Source organism: Teleopsis dalmanni, chromosome 1 (assembly GCF_002237135.1).
Source record: "Teleopsis dalmanni isolate 2A chromosome 1, ASM223713v2, whole genome shotgun sequence".
Taxonomy (NCBI): Eukaryota; Metazoa; Arthropoda; class Insecta; order Diptera; family Diopsidae; genus Teleopsis; species Teleopsis dalmanni.
Genome location: NC_051846.1, coordinates 132,028,709 through 132,044,805, shown reverse-complemented (window position 1 = coordinate 132,044,805; position 16,097 = coordinate 132,028,709). Strand labels below are relative to the sequence as shown.

The 16,097-nt window shown below is 33.3% G+C and overlaps 2 protein-coding genes across 4 annotated transcripts in view; both read left to right on the top strand.

Annotated features, from left to right (window-relative positions):
* LOC119668748 (atypical kinase COQ8B, mitochondrial) overlaps nucleotides 1–15,494 on the top strand; it is a 74,018-nt gene extending 58,524 nt beyond the window's left edge. For both annotated transcript variants that reach the window (XM_038078359.1, XM_038078358.1), the window contains exons 6-7: nucleotides 15,059–15,229; nucleotides 15,285–15,494. In XM_038078359.1, the coding sequence (XP_037934287.1) occupies nucleotides 15,059–15,229; nucleotides 15,285–15,473 (360 nt within the window). In that variant the 3' untranslated portion in view covers nucleotides 15,474–15,494. The remainder of the gene's footprint in view (nucleotides 1–15,058; nucleotides 15,230–15,284) is intronic.
* The window catches only part of LOC119668745, a 308,120-nt gene that overhangs the window by 198,358 nt on the left and 93,665 nt on the right, over nucleotides 1–16,097 (top strand). The gene's annotated exons all lie outside the window — the stretch shown is intronic.

Here is a 16,097-nt window from a genome sequence, read left to right as displayed (position 1 = left end):
GGGTGGTCTATAGACTGCGGAAAAGTTTATGTTGCTCACCAGACTATCCACCACCACTGTAGTTGCTTCAAGCGCTAGCTGGTTGTTAGATATAGTGTGATATTTGAAAGATTTCTTGATAATTACAGTCGAACCTCCACCTCTTCTAGATTCTCTGTCTGATCTGTAGATGTCATAGTTGGGAAACTGGGCGCGAAGTGATGAAGAAAAATCTGACGTTTTTGCTGATTACCTAAAAGAGGTGTTCCAACCAAATCCTGCAACAAGACAATATGACTTTCCCACTCAAGATCCACATGCACCATCTATTGACATGAATATCACGGCCAATGATCTTGTTCAAATAATCACAAACAAGTTAGATTGCAAAAAGGCACCGGGATATGATAATATCTCACCCATCATGATAAAAAACGTTTATCATAAATTTTATCACAAGACTTTTTAATGCCATTATTAAATTTGGCTTTTACCCAACAGAGTGGAAAACATTCATGATTATTATGATTCATAAATCAGGTAAAGACCCCACGCTTGCCTCTTCATACAGGCCAATAAGCTTACTGCCATGCCTTTCTAAACTCTTTGAAAGAGCACTGCTTTTAATGCTAAAACCGTTCCTTCACGTTCAAAACTTAATACCGTTCCACCAGTTTGGTTTTAGGGAAAAACATGGAACTATTGAGCAAGTGAATCATATAACGAATGAAATAAGACACGCATTTGAGCTCAGAGAATATTGTTCCGCGATATTCCTCGATGTTAAACAAGCATTTAATAAAGTATGGCATAATGGACTCATATATAAAATACACTGCACATTACCTGCAAATGTCCATTCAGTTTTAGAATCGTATCTGCATAATAGAAGCTTTAAAGTGAAATGTGAATTATATACTTCTAATAATTTCCCAATAAAATCTGGCGTTCTACGAGGAAGTGTTCTTGGTCCTATATTGTATGTACTTTACACATCTAATATCCCGATAAGTAGTTCAGTTGTCACCACAACGTTTGCCGATGATACGGAAATTTTATGCCGAAACAAAAACGCTGTGTTAGCTTCAAACCAGCTTTAAACCTCATTTATTTCGGGTGAAGAAATGGCTGTCAAAATGGCGGATTAAAATTAATGAACTAAAATGTAGACACGTCACTTTTACCTTAAATCGAAGTATATCTCTAACAATTTTACTAAATAACATTCCCATACCACAAGCAGATAATAAAACGTACTTAGGTATTCACCTAGACAGACGACTAACTTGGCGTAAACATATTGAACCAAAACAAATTCAGATGAAGCTCCAAGCCACTAAGTTGCATTGGCTCAATATGGACCAATATGGACTTATGGTATCCAACTATTTGGCAATGCTAGTGCTTCAAATATTGAAATTATACAAAGTGCTCAGTCAAAAATACTAAGAATTATCACTGTTGCCCCATGGTATATTAGGAATGAAAGTATACACCGAGATCTACAAATTCCTCTAGTTAAAGCTGAATTCGACAATATAAGAAAAAAATACAATAAGAGGCTGACAGAGCATATTAATTCCTTAGCAAGAAATCTCGCACTTCTATCCATTATTCCTGCCTAAAAAGAGCTGACTGTCCAGCCATTAATTAATATTCAATTGCGTGAAGTACAAACGGCACCTTTCTTTTTAGTAATCTGTTAAAGATGAACCGCTTTCTTAAAAAACCACCTAACATTCACTCCAATGAAATTTAACCCATTAATCTAAGTGAGGTTCGTGATATAAGGTTTACTTATTTTATTTTATTTTATACAATGTATAGTTAAAATAAAAATGTGTAATATTATGTAATTAGTTATTAGATTTTACAACTTATTGTTAGTCTCATTCTAAGAGAAGATGCAAAAAATAAATGTGTGTTTAAATAAAAAAAAAAAATTGTTGGGAATTTTCAATTGCAGAGATGGCTTTACAAAAGTTTCTTATATAAACGTAATGTCTATATCCATATTATGTAGGAATTGAATGACTTCGTATTTCTTGTTGGCAATAGAGTTTGCATTCCAGGTCACAACTTTAAATGTGCTTAGTAGTGCACTCATTTCGCAGTTAGAGTAGGTAGCAAGCTTTGCAGCATGGTCTGCATTATGTTCTTCAATACTGTGTTAAGTTGTGCTTGAAAGTGCTCCATAAGTTTCTCAAGATGGGAAGCCGACAAAGGATTGGTGGGGAATTGTTGGGATGTGCTTCCTGGCATCACTGCGTCAGCATTAGATCTTGGTGGTTTAACGGTGAGCTTGCAGGTAGGATAGTTGGAATCAGTGTAGGGATTTTCTCTATCACCCTCTATAGTTGGCCGTGTGGCCACCACCACAATCCATCTCGTGGTTTTGTACATTGTAGCTGGTGGTGCGAACCCTCGCACTTACTGCAAAGTTGATGAATATTCGTCAAAATTCCAAACCTGCAGATACATATGCTAAGGAAGTCGAAGAGCTTACAAAAAAGCTACAGTGGGCATATATTTCGGATGGGCTCTTAAAAAAAAAGAGCCAACATATCAAAAAAATTACAGAATACCATATACCCATAAAGATGAAATAACCAGGCAAGTAAATAAATTAATTAAAGACGATATTATAGAACCATCAGCTTCTGCGTATAACAGCCCTGTAGTGTTAGTACCAAAGAAGTCATTAAATGGACAAAATGACAAGAGATGGAGATTAGTTGTAAATTATAGGGGGATTAATAAAAAATTAATTGCAGATAAATTTCCTTTGCCAAGAATAGATGATGTTTTTGACCAATTAGGTAGAGCAAAATATTTCTCTTACCTCGATTTAACATCTGGTTTTCATCAAATTGAACTAAATGAAAATTCACGGGACATTACGTCATTTTCTACAGATAAAGGATCATTCTGTTTTAAACGTCTACCATATGGGTTTAACTCATGAACAAGCATTTTTGTACATGGACGATTTAGTAGTCCTCGGGTGTTCAAAAGAACATGTGTTAAAAAACTTGACTGACGTATTTGAAATATGTCGAAAATATAACTTAAAATTACACTCAGATAAATGCTCATTTTTCGGTCACGAAGTGACTTATCTAGCCGGATGATAGTAAATTTCAAACTATCTTAGATTATCCGACACCAACAAATGCAGATGCTATTAAGCGATTCGTTTCATTCTGCAACTATTACAGACGTTTCGTTCCTAACTTTGCAAAACAATGACGCGTTTTAACGAGGCTCTGCAAGAAAAATATAAAGTTCGAATGGAATAAGGAATGTGACGATGCATTTATTTACCTAAAAAATGCATTGCTAAGTTCTAGAATACTGCAATATCTCAATTTTCAAACATAATTTTGTATAACCACGGATGCGAGTAAATTCGCATGTGGTACAGTGATATATATGTTCTATGCATAAATATATAAGGATATATAAAAATTTTAAATAGGTTGATAACGATTAGGTTTAGCTTGAGTACGAGCACTTTCACGTGGTATCTGTTTAGTCATCTGAGGACGGTCTTCACTCTTAATGTGGTTACTGTTGTTGTTATCCTCCTGCCTAATAACAGATATTTGCAACATATACCAATCAGATTTGCTGTTTTTTCCTGCTGACGTTGATGAACGGTATGTTATTTGGTTCTGATAACGTCTCATGTAACCGTTGGAGGTTTTCACAATATAAACCATGCGTCCCAAGTTTCAAATCATGACTGCTTCAACACATTTCGGACATTGACCATAATGTTCAATATACACGGTTTCGTTAGGCGAAAATGACTGACGACTGACGGATTTGATTTTGTTTGCTGGTGCTGATAATAGTGTAAGTAAAGTACGTGGCGCACGTCCATATAACAATTCTACCGGGTGAACGAGAATTTGAAAAAAAAAGCAAAATTTTAATTTTTAATAATTTTCTTTATTATCGCCTTCAAAGTACTCTCCTTCTGCGGCTATACATGTATCCTAATGCTTGATCCAATTTTCCACACATGTTGGCCTTTAGTTCACGCAGCGAATTCTCTTTTATGACCCCTATGGTCTCAAAACGCGTTCCTCGCAATGGCAATTTGAGTCGGGGAAAGAGGAAAAAGTCACTCGGGGCCATATTTGGAGAGTACGGTGCTTGGTTGATGATATTGGTAGAGTTTTTGCCCAAAAACTGCGACAAAACCAACGCTGTGTGAGCCGGTGCGTTATCGTGATGTAAAATCCATGACTTTTCCCTCCATACATCTGGCCTCTTTTTGCGAATGGCCTCACACAAACGACGCATAACGGTCAAATAATACTCCGTCCGGAAGGAATTCATAGTGCACCACACCACGAATATCGAAGAAAACAATCAGCATAACCTTGATTTTGGACCGACTTTGGCGTTCTCTTTTCGGTTTTGGTCCACCTTCGAAGCAGCATTCTGTCGATTGTTGTTTGGTGGGCATGTCAAGTTCATAGACTCATGTCTCATCACCAGTTAACATGTGTTCGGTGAATGTGGGGTCACAATCTGCGTTGGAAATCATCTCTTTGGCCACATCACAACGACTCTTTTTTTGAATAAAATTGAGCTTTTTTGCCACCAGCCGAGAAGCAACGCGTTTCAAACCCAAAAAATCAGTTAAAATGTGTTCGGCCGATCCATATGAGATGCCCACCAACACTGCAATGTCTCTAATCGGTTCACAACGATTTTCCAACACGATCTGCTTCGCCGATTCAATGTTTTCTTCAGTAACAGATGTTGTTGGGCGGCCAGGGATCTCATCATGGTCCAAGCTTGTACGACCGTCTTTGAACCTTTTAAACTATTCGTATACTCGTGGTTGCGACACACACAAATCACCAAAAGCCTTTTTAACATTTTGAACGTTTCGGCACACTTGAATCCATTTGCAACACAAAATTTGATGCACGCACGTTGTTCTAATTTTTGATCCATTATAAAAATCGCCACACGCAAATTGTTCAAATTCTTTGTACAGACGCCAAACAAAAATTAATCGTACGATATGCGTTAAACACATTGACAGAATGTGTATAATAGTGTTCCCAGCGTAAAAATAAAAAAAATTTACCGATTGGATAAGCGTGGGAATTGAAAAATTAAAATTCTCGTTCTTTTTTGAGGTATAGGCTTATTTATAAAATAATATTCGCCGGGTCACGATTTCCAGCAAGGATATGTTAAGAAACGTCATGAAGGAAGATTGGTTAAAAATAAACTGCAAAGTTGGTTGAGTCCATGCAAAGACGCTTAAAAGAGGTTATTAAATGCAGAGATTATTCCACAGGTTATTAAATATAATATTTCTGTGAATTTTAATTGTTTTAATTTAAATATTAAGAAATCAACGCAGACTTTTTCTGCTTTAAAAACTATTGCTTTTGCATGTAACTGTGTAAAATTTTTTTTTAAAGAGTAACTGTTAATTTTTTATAATTGAATTTTATTGTTGTTTGTTTGATTAAAATAAATCAAAAAACAAAATCAATTTGAGTAAAAATTAAATAAGTTATGCGAAATTTAAGAAAGATTTTGTGGTTGAACGCACACTTTTTCTGCTGTGTGTATGTAAAATTGTTTTTTTTTTTTATTTATTTTTTTTTTTTTAATTGTATCTTTCTGATAAGAAATTGACAATTATGTAATCAAATCTTAAAAACTAAACATAATGCAATTAGCAGGTGCAAAAAAGGAGTTTAAACTTTATAATAAAATGAAATGGATTATTATTATCAAAATTTATATCAACATTTTTAGTAAAATTACGTTAAGGTGGTACGAAGCTTTTTCGCTTAAGTCTAGATATTGTGGTATCAGAAAGCAGCTGTTGCGCCATTGTATTACTATGCTGGTGAAGTTTCACTTTATATTTTTGGCCGCATGTTGTAATGACGTCTGCAATAGTTGGGATTCCAAGATCGTTGTGGATATGTACATTTTTGAGATACCAAGGAGCACCGGTTATTTGTCTAAGTAATTTGTTTTGAACTCTCTGTATTTTTTCAATATTAGAAGCACATGCTGCACTCCAGAGTTCTATACCATAGGACCAGATAGGTTTTAAGATTGAATTGTATACCAGGACTTTATTTTCCAGAGTTAGCTTAGAGTTTTTATTAATAAGCCAATGGAGCTGCTGTGATTTTAATTTAATTTGAGATTTTTTGCTTTCAATGTGCTTAGTCCAAGTCAGCCTTCCATCAAGATGAATGCCAAGATATTTTACATCATGTGACTGAGGTATAATGATGTTATTCAACTTAACAAGGGGGCACGTTTCTTTTCGCAGAGTAAACGTGACATGCACACTTTTCGTTTCGTTTACTTTTATGCGCCATTTTGCTAGCCACTTCTCCAATAGACTTAAGTGAGTCGAGAGACTTTGGGACGCCCTTATGTGGTCACTGTTAGAACTAAGAATTGCAGTGTCGTCCGCGAAAGTAGCAAGCGTGTGATTTGAGAGTAGTGGGAGATCAGCTGTATAGATTATGTACAGAAACGGCCCCAATACGCTTCCTTGAGGAACACCAGCCATTATGTCGATTTCTCTTGAAATAAAGGTATTGTATTTCAATCTAAATTTTCTAGAAGATATATATGAATACAATAGCTTATGCATAATTCTGTGAACTTGCTCAATAGTGCCATGTCCTGTTCGAAATCCAAATTGATGGTTTGGGATCACATTGTTTTGAGTTATTATTGGCATAATATATGACAGGAGCATTTTCTCAAAGATTTTTGATAACTGGTGCAAAAGATGATGATGCCAAAGTTAGGTCCTTTCCTGCTTTTGGAATCATTTTTATTTCTGAAACTTTCCATTGCTTCGGGTAGTAGCCAAAAGCGAGGATGCTGTTAAATATCACCGTTAGAAAAGTTATTGCTGAATCAGGCAATTGTTGTATCATTTTACCCGTAATTTTGTCGTATCCAGGTGCCTTTTTTTGCAAATGTTCGAATAGTCTCCTTGACGTTATCCAAACACAACGTAAGGGGAGTTTCAACAATAGAAGGAGATTCGATGTTAGGTTGGAAATCTGATAATTGTGGGTTTGGCTGAAAGACACCCTTTAGGTGTTCTGCTAAAATACAACCTTTTTCTTCGTCATTGCGAGCCCAAGAACCATCCGGTTTTCTAAGCGGTGGGTCATTTTGTATTGGCGTTTTAAATTTCTTCGTTGCCTTCCACAGAGAATAGTTGTTTTCTTTAAGTGGACCAAGAGACTCGAGATATTCTTGTAAAGAGCGGTTTTTGTCATCAGATAGTGCTTTTTTAATATCTTTTGAAGCTTTATTTAATCTTTGTTTTGAGGTGGGTGATCGAAGTCTTTGCCATTCACGCCTGGCTTGTCGTTTTCGAGAAATAAGATAATCAATGTGTGATTGAAATACTATATTTGACTGGACTGATCTTTTTGGTTGAGAGGCTTTAATTACAGCATTATTTAATGTCTTGGTAAAGTGATCAACTGCTTTATCAATTTCTTTAGGTGAACTACAATTTGAATTGTAACTTATTTTCTCATTAATAATATTTATATAATTCCTCCAGTTTATTAGAGTTTTCTTATTCTGCTCATTTGAATTAGTATTAAATTTTGTCAGAGTTAAAATAACCGGAGAATGGTCAGAGGACAAGTCATAAGATGATTTAACAGCAATATCTTCACGTTTCATACCATTAATGACTGCGAAATCGATTAAGTCTGGTATTTTTCGATTGTCTGATGGCCAGTATGTTGGGTGGCCTGAGGACACAACATCAAGGCTGTTGCCAAGTGCTGCATACAGTTGACGACCTCTTGGAGATATTAGTCTAGAACCCCAAAAGGTGTGTTTAGCATTGAAATCCCTAGCAACTAGAATGTTAGGACCGAGATCAGTAAAAAATTTCCGGAATTGATCAGAAGTAATAGCAAATTTGGGCGGGCAATAGATTGCTGAGACGACAGTTTTAGATAGACCAGAAATTACACAAATTGATGTAGCTTGTAGGTATTTCAAACAATGCTTTTGAATTTCATAATGTTGTATTGTGTTTCTAACAAGTACTCCAGAACCGCCACATGCTTTACCATCTGGATGTTTAGTGTCATAAAACTTATGTCCAGAAACTCGAAAACAGTTTTTGAAGGTTAAATGTGTTTCAGATATAAGCAGTATATCGATATTGTTACTCACCAGAAATCTAGTTACTTCCAGTACATGTTGGGTTAAGCCGTTTGCATTCCAATGGCATATTGTGATTGCATTCATTTGGGTTTTACCAACTCAGCAATCAAACTTTGGTTTTGTGTCATGCTTTGCATCAAGCTATTCATCATATTTTGCATGAAGTCCATGAAGTGTTAAATTTTTTGGGTAAAACTTGCGAGCATTGCTTCAAAGCCTGGAACAACAGTGGAGCTATTGGTAAGAAGTGGAATTTGTTTAGTGGCATTTGCGTACGTCATTTGCTGCATTGGTGGAGCTGGTGGTTGCAATGTAGGACCAGTGTTCTGTGGAAGGGGCGGGAAATGAGATGTTGTGAAGTTTGGCAGATTAAGCTGTGGGGTGCGCTGTCTTTGGGCAACGTTTAATTTTAGTCTTAGAGCAGTGAAAACTGGACATCCTCTGTAGTTTGCTGTGTGGCTATCACCGCAGTTTGAGCATTTTCTAACTGCTGGGTTTTCTTTGCTTTCAGGACATTTATCTGAGCTATGGATTTTGGCACAAATAACACAAACTTTAGCAAGTTGGTGTGTCCATATTCCTGGCAGTTGAAGCACTGTACTGGAAAATTACGCTTGTGTGGTTCCGCTATAGTAATTTTTCTGTTTAAAAGAAAGCGAAGCAAATAAATAGGATGGACTTCGCCACTTTTCAACTTGTTTCTGTCTGGATACAGCTCAACTTTGTACATTGGTTGCGGTTTACGGTCTCTATTTAAGATATTAAATATACTTTTTGCTGCAAAGTTTTTTTCTTTAAGTGCATCGTGAATTTCTTTAATATCAACTCCTGCCTCTATGCCTTTTATGACCACTATTAGTCCTTTACTACTTTTTAATTGATACGTATAAAATTGTTTCGATTTTATCTCTAATTCAGCAATTACTTTACGAAACTGATCTTCACTTGAAACTTGTACCTTGGTTTCATTAATCATGCCCTTTTTAATAGGTACAACAAAGAAATTTTTTTTACCTATTAAATTTGAAAGTGAATTAACTAAACCACTAGAGTTTTTTTCTCTTACATAGATAGGCGGTGGTTTAACAATTTTATCTTTGATCTCTTCTATGTATTCGCTTTCATCATTCAGTGCTTTGAATCTGTTGTTATAATTATTGTTGTTAACTTTTTGAATTTTGTCACGATTGTTTGCGTTTTTTTGTGGGCTAAGTTTTCGCTTAACTATTTCAGTATATCGTTCAATTCCTGTTTGTACTTTGATTGGTTTATTTGGAAGTCCGACATTTTTTCCGGAGTTAGGCGTTTTACATTGAACACTCCAGGGTTGAGGTGATAGAGATGGTACAGAAGTCAATGAATGTGGACACAATTTCGATTTTTGTTCCTGTTGTTGCTGACTTTGTAAAGTTTGCTTTTGTGTTTTATGTTGCTGCTCTTGCTGTTGTTGTATTTCTTGCTCTTGATTAAGTTGTTGTAGGCCTCCACCTTTCGGTGGAGTACGATCAACCGGCATTATAATCAATCAAAACGTTTAAAAAAAAAAAAATAAAAAATAAAAAATCTGTATATTTAATTAAAAAGTATTTTTTTTTTTATTCTGTCAATATAATTTATACAATTACACTTTGCAGTAATATTTTGTGTAATTGATTTGAACTTCTTTTTGATTTATATATAAGAATTTATTAATTGTATTTATTTAGCATAAGTTAACAAGTTAACTACTCAATTTACACAATTACACGATATTGTGAGATGCAATTTGTACAGTTTTTTTTTCTATTTCGAACACTTTTCTTGTTTTTTATTTTAAGCTTTAGAGCTGTATCTGCTGTCTCTATCAGCTGTTTTTAAAAGTGTGTGAATTTAATGCAAATAAATATATTCAAAAAACAAAACAAATTTGCAAATAAATTCACTTTTTTGCATATCAACAATATAAATATATTAATAATTTAATTTTTGACGTTAAGTCTGGCACTAATATTTTTATAAATTTTGTAAGGAGTCACTGTCTCGATTTATTGCGATAAAAATTTTAAATTATTTTGCACGTTTTGCACTTGAAAAATATCAAAAATACGCAGTGATATTATTTTGCGCGCGCACTACACTCTAATTTTTGAAATTGTGGAAAATAAATATTCTTAAAATAAAATAAGAAACAAATTTTCTGGTATACATTTCGCTTGTATTTTTAAAGAAGGATATTATATAAATATTTATTGATTTATACTTAATGCTACGTAATATATTATAAAAAAATAACATTTTATACCGGAATGGATAATTTGTAATTTTAATAATTATAAAATGCAAAAAAAAATATTTTTATATGTGTATTCAGCATATGTTCAGTAGCTTCAATTCAGTATGTATTTTTAAACTTATGTTTTATATATCATGTTAAGATTATTGTAAAGGAATATATAGTTTTTAATTTTTCAGTAATTTTTTAATATAATATACAATGTAGCGACCTTTGCCGGCCCTTTCTATAACTGGGGTATACTCAGCGAGTATACTAGGGTTCGTTGTAAGACATTAATTTAAAAAAAAAATATAAAGAGACACTTCTATTTATAGCAGCGTTTATTGTTTAATAAAATAAAATACAATCAAGTTCTGGAAAGTTGTGTTGTAAAATGTTGTAAATTTTGTAAACAGGAGAAATTCCAAAATCAATAAAGTAATGTCAATGCATGCGTTGCAAACGTTGCGAGCGTAGAAATCGTTGAAATCGTTGTAGTATTACAATCGTTAGAAGCGTTGTATGCATTGCAATCGTTGCGAGGCGTTGGAATCGTTGTGATGAGTGATGTAAAAAACCTGTAACAGGGGAAATTCCAAATAGCAATCTGTAACAGGAGAAATTCCAAATCGGCTGTACAATAAAATTCTTGTCAGCTAAAGCCAGAAAAAGTTCCCTTTCCTATGCGAAACCTGGCCACGATTGTCAGCAATTGCCAAACGCTCGTAGATCCATACGCTTTCTAATAGTGTTGGTGACTCGTCATCCATTCTTCCAACAGCTATGGCCAAATGGAGCCTGGTCAAGTGGTTAAATTACTCTACGCCAGCCAAAGCCAAGCAGAATGTAATTCAACCACCATCACTTCACCCAAACCAGTTCACCCATTCACATGATGATCGTCAGCAATGGCCAAACGAACCAACATGTGCCTAGACCAACTAGTCTGAGCTCCCACTGTTGTCCCTAACAAAATCGTTACTTACCCTAACAGGAGAAATTCCAAATAGAACCATTTGACAATTTTGCTACCCTTTTATTTGAAATTCCTTCCATTGCAGGCAAAAATAAAAATATTTTCGAGTAAATAAAGTCCCGTAAATTTGTCAAAACAAATTTCTTATTATTGTACGCATTGCACTCAAATTCAATAAAAATAACTGCATCACATAAAAAATGCTTGCACAATATTTTTCTTAAATTTGTTTATGCAAACAAACAAGAGTAATAGTTATAACAAATTTACCTACCTTTTATTAGCGGCAAAAAACTAATCAAAACCTACTTTAAATGACAGGGTCATTCGTTTATAAAAAATATTTGTTTTAATAGAAACATTAATAAAAAATATAAAATTTACAGGGTCATTAATCTAATCAAAAATTTAATTTAATATGTTTAAAAAAAACTCGCTAAATGTAACTATCAATTTACAACAGGTAGCAATATTGTATTAATCAAAAACAAATAATTTTAAATGTAATTTTATTTTAATTTTTTAATAAAGTATTAGTGTTGCTGTTAAGCTAGACTTACTTTGTATAGTGACAAAGAAGCTTTATTAAATTTTTAGAAGGGTTTTCGAATAACAAAGAAAGATAAAGGACAAACACAAAAATTTATTTTTTAATTTTATTGAAATTTGGCTGAACCATACAACGCTGTTTCGAGTATTGCCAAGTACTCTCATCAGTGGTCTTTGAGAATAATCGAATTTTTATTTAATTAGTTTATAGTCCGTATACAATTTGTTTGGACTGCAAGTGCCAGGCTTAGAACTCGTGCCTGTCAAATTAGAAGCGATGACTAATCGTGTTTATCCACAAGAAGCCAAGGCTGCACAAACTTTCAATGCTCAAGTTCCAGGTTTTATTGTCACTTATTTTTATTTAATTAGTGACAACAACCAACGCACTTGCCGTGCTTTTTAAATAAGAACGAGCTTATAAACTTCAGCTTTATTTTTAGAAACACAAGTTCAGCGAATTGAAAGTTTAACTTTTGGGTTTTGCCTATTTCTTTATTTCTTTTCAAAGCTACTCTTTTTGTAGAGACATTTTGTAATGCATATTGTTTTACTTACTATATGTAAAGCGACCATTTTGGTGCTTTTTACAAAGAAGCTATGCTATGTTATTCTACAAATCCGCTTTCGCGGTTAGGAAAAGTTGAACAATATTATATTTTAACATATTGTTCTTTACTTTTCACAAGCCTAATATTTGAATAAAGTATTAGTGTTGCTATAAAGCTACGCTTTCTTTGTATGGTGACAAAGAAGCTTTATTAAAATTTAGAGAGTTTTCGAATAACAAAGAAAGAAATAAAGGACAAACACAAAAATTTATTTTTAATTTTATTGAAGTTTGGCTGACCACACAACGCTGTTTCGAGTATTGCCAAGTACTCTTCATCAGTGGTCTTTGGGAATAATCGAATATTATTTAATTAGTTTATAGTCCGTATACAATTTGTTTGGACTGCAAGTGCCAGGCTTAGAACTCGTGCCTGTCAAATTAGAAGCGATGACTAATCGTGTTTATCCACAAGAAGCCAAGGCTGCACAAACTTTCAATGCTCAAGTTCCAGGTTTTATTGTCACTTATTTTTATTTAATTAGTGACAACAACCAACGCACTTGCCGTGCTTTTTAAATTAGAACGAGCTTATAAACTACAGCTTTATTTTTGGAAACACAAGTTCAACGAATTGAAAGTTTAACTTTTGGGTTTTGCCTATTTCTTTATTTCTTTTCAAAGCTACTCTTTTTGTAGAGACATTTTGTAATGCATATTGTTTTACTTACTATATGTAAAGCGACCATTCTGGTGCTTTTTACAAAGAAGCTATGCTATGTTATTCTACAAATCCGCTTTCGCGGTTAGGAAAAGTTGAACAATATTATATTTTAACATATTGTTCTTTACTTTTCACAAGCCTAATATTTGAATAAAGTATTAGTGTTGCTAGTAAAGCTAGACTTTCTTTGTATAGTGACAAAGAAGCTTTATTAAAATTTAGAGGGGTTTCGAATAACAAAGAAAGAAATAAAGGACAAACACAAAAATTTATTTTAATTTTATTGAAGTTTGGCTGACCATACAACGCTGTTTCGAGTATTGCTAAGTACTCTTCATCAGTGGTCTTTGGAAATAATCGAATTTTGTTTAATTAGTTTATAGTCCGTATATAATTTGTTTTGACTGCAAGTGCCAGGCTTAGAACTCGTGCCTGTCAAATTAGAAGCGATGACTAATCGTGTTTATCCACAAGAAGCCAAGGCTGCACAAACTTTCAATGCTCAAGTTCCAGGTTTTATTGTCACTTATTTTTATTTAATTAGTGACACCAACCAAAGCACTTGCCAAAGTGCTTTACAGCAACACGAATACTTTATTCAAATATTAGACTTGTGAAAAGTAAAGAACAATATGTTAAAATATAATATTGTTCAGCTTTTCCTAACCGCGAAAGCGGATTTGTAGAATAACATAGCATAGCTTCTTTGTAAAAGCACCAGAATGGTCGCTTTACATATAGTAAGTAAAACAATATGCATTACAAAATGTCTCTACAAAAAGAGTAGCTTTGAAAAAAATAAAGAATAGGCGAACTCAAAAGTTAACTTTTAATTCGTTGAACTTGTGTTTCCAAAATAAAGCTGTAGTTTATAAGCTCGTTCTATTTTAAAGCACGGCAAGTGCTTTGGTTAGTGTCACTAATTAAATAAAAATAAGTGACAATAAAAAACCTGGAATTTGAGCATTGAAAGTTTGTGCAGCCTTGGCTTGTTGTGGATAAACACGATTAGTCATCGCTTCTAATTTGACAGGCACGAGTTCTAAGCCTGGCACTTGCAGTCCAAACAAATTATATACGGACTATAAACTAATTAAATAAAATTCGATTATTTCGAAAGACCACTGATGAAGAGTACTTGGCAATACTCGAAACAGCGTTGTATGGTCAGCCAAATTTCAATAAAATTAAAAAAAAAAATAAATTTTTGTGTTTGTCCTTTATTTCTTTCTTTGTTATTCGAAAACTCTCTAAATTTTAATAAAGCTTCTTTGTCCCTATACAAAGTAAGTCTAGCTTAACAGCAACACTAATACTTTATTCAAATATTAGGCTTGTGAAAAGTAAAGAACAATATGTTAAAATATAATATTGTTCAACTTTTCCTAACCGCGAAAGCGGATTTGTAGAATAACATAGCATAGCTTCTTTGTAAAAAGCACCAGAATGGTCGCTTTACATATAGTAAGTAAAACAATATGCAGTACAATATGTCTCTACAAAAAGAGTATCTTTGAAAAGAAATAAAGAATAAGGCAAACCCAAAAAGTTAAAACTTTCAATTCGTTGAACTTGTGTTTCCAAAATAAAGCTGTAGTTTATAAGCTCGTTCTAATTTAAAGCACGGCAAGTGCTTTGGTTGTTATTAATTTTTTAATTTTATTACAGCAAATATGAAAGGTTTATTATCTTTGACATTGAAAATGTTTCGTTAAGGCTTGAAATTAGTTAAAATCACTATAGATTAAAATAAAAGAATAGACAAAAAAAATTTCAAGTACTCATATCAATATGGTATATTTGTATTTCCAGGTTATTATTTGTGCAGCTAATAACAACCGTCAAGGAGTTTTAGAAATATCGCAGAAAATGGGATTTCTTACCGGATATGAATCGAAACAAATGGAAGAAGCTCACATAGATGCTGTAATGATTTTAGGCGAAATTTTTCGGTTTAATGGTGAATTCAACTTCGGACGTCAAGTTAATATAAATTATTGATACAGTTACCATTTATTATAACTTATAAATATTTCAGAATACAACAGAACGCATTGCTAATTTAGTGCCTACAATGGTGGCACACCGTTTGTGTCCACCACCTGAAGAAATCTACTCAATACATCGAAAGTTATCTGGTATTTTTCTTTTGTGCTCGCGATTAAATATAACCATGAATTGTAGACCATTTTATGAAGAAATTGTTTTAAACAAATTCAAGGATTAAACTTTATAGTTTTAATAAAAATTTGTATTTTAATTTTGGGGAGAAAAATGTAACAATTAGTTTAGATTTGTGCGCATATTTCATATAATGTATTTTAACATAGAACTTTTGTTGTGATGTAAAGTTAACAATAGTTTCGTTCCTCAAAGTAAGATTTAAGACCGTATTTTTGGGACAATTAATGTAATAAAGTTAAAAGTTTTAGTTAAGAATAATTAATAAATGCATAGCAGTCTTTATGGGGACATTTTCTATTTACACCTAAAAGTAGGCAAAGTTATTTACAATTGCAGTAATTTTAACAAGAAGACAAAAAGTCAGTGAGACAAACTGTCGAAGTAAAATGCTGATTTTTTGTAGTATTTATTATCTGGGTCAATTGTAAATAACTTTGAAAAAAAGAAATGGTAACAAGGTAAAGACTGAAATATGTAGAATGAATAATTTTGCGAATTACGCAAAATTATTATTACAGAATTAACTTTTAATTAATTTTTAAAGTTTTCTAAGTTATTGGGGCAATGTCTAATATAAAGGTCATATTAGAGAAAGTTCTAAGCGTAGGTGAAAGCAGCTCTATATATATAGAGTCTGTTTATTAATTAGGGCAGTTGCAGTTAGTTT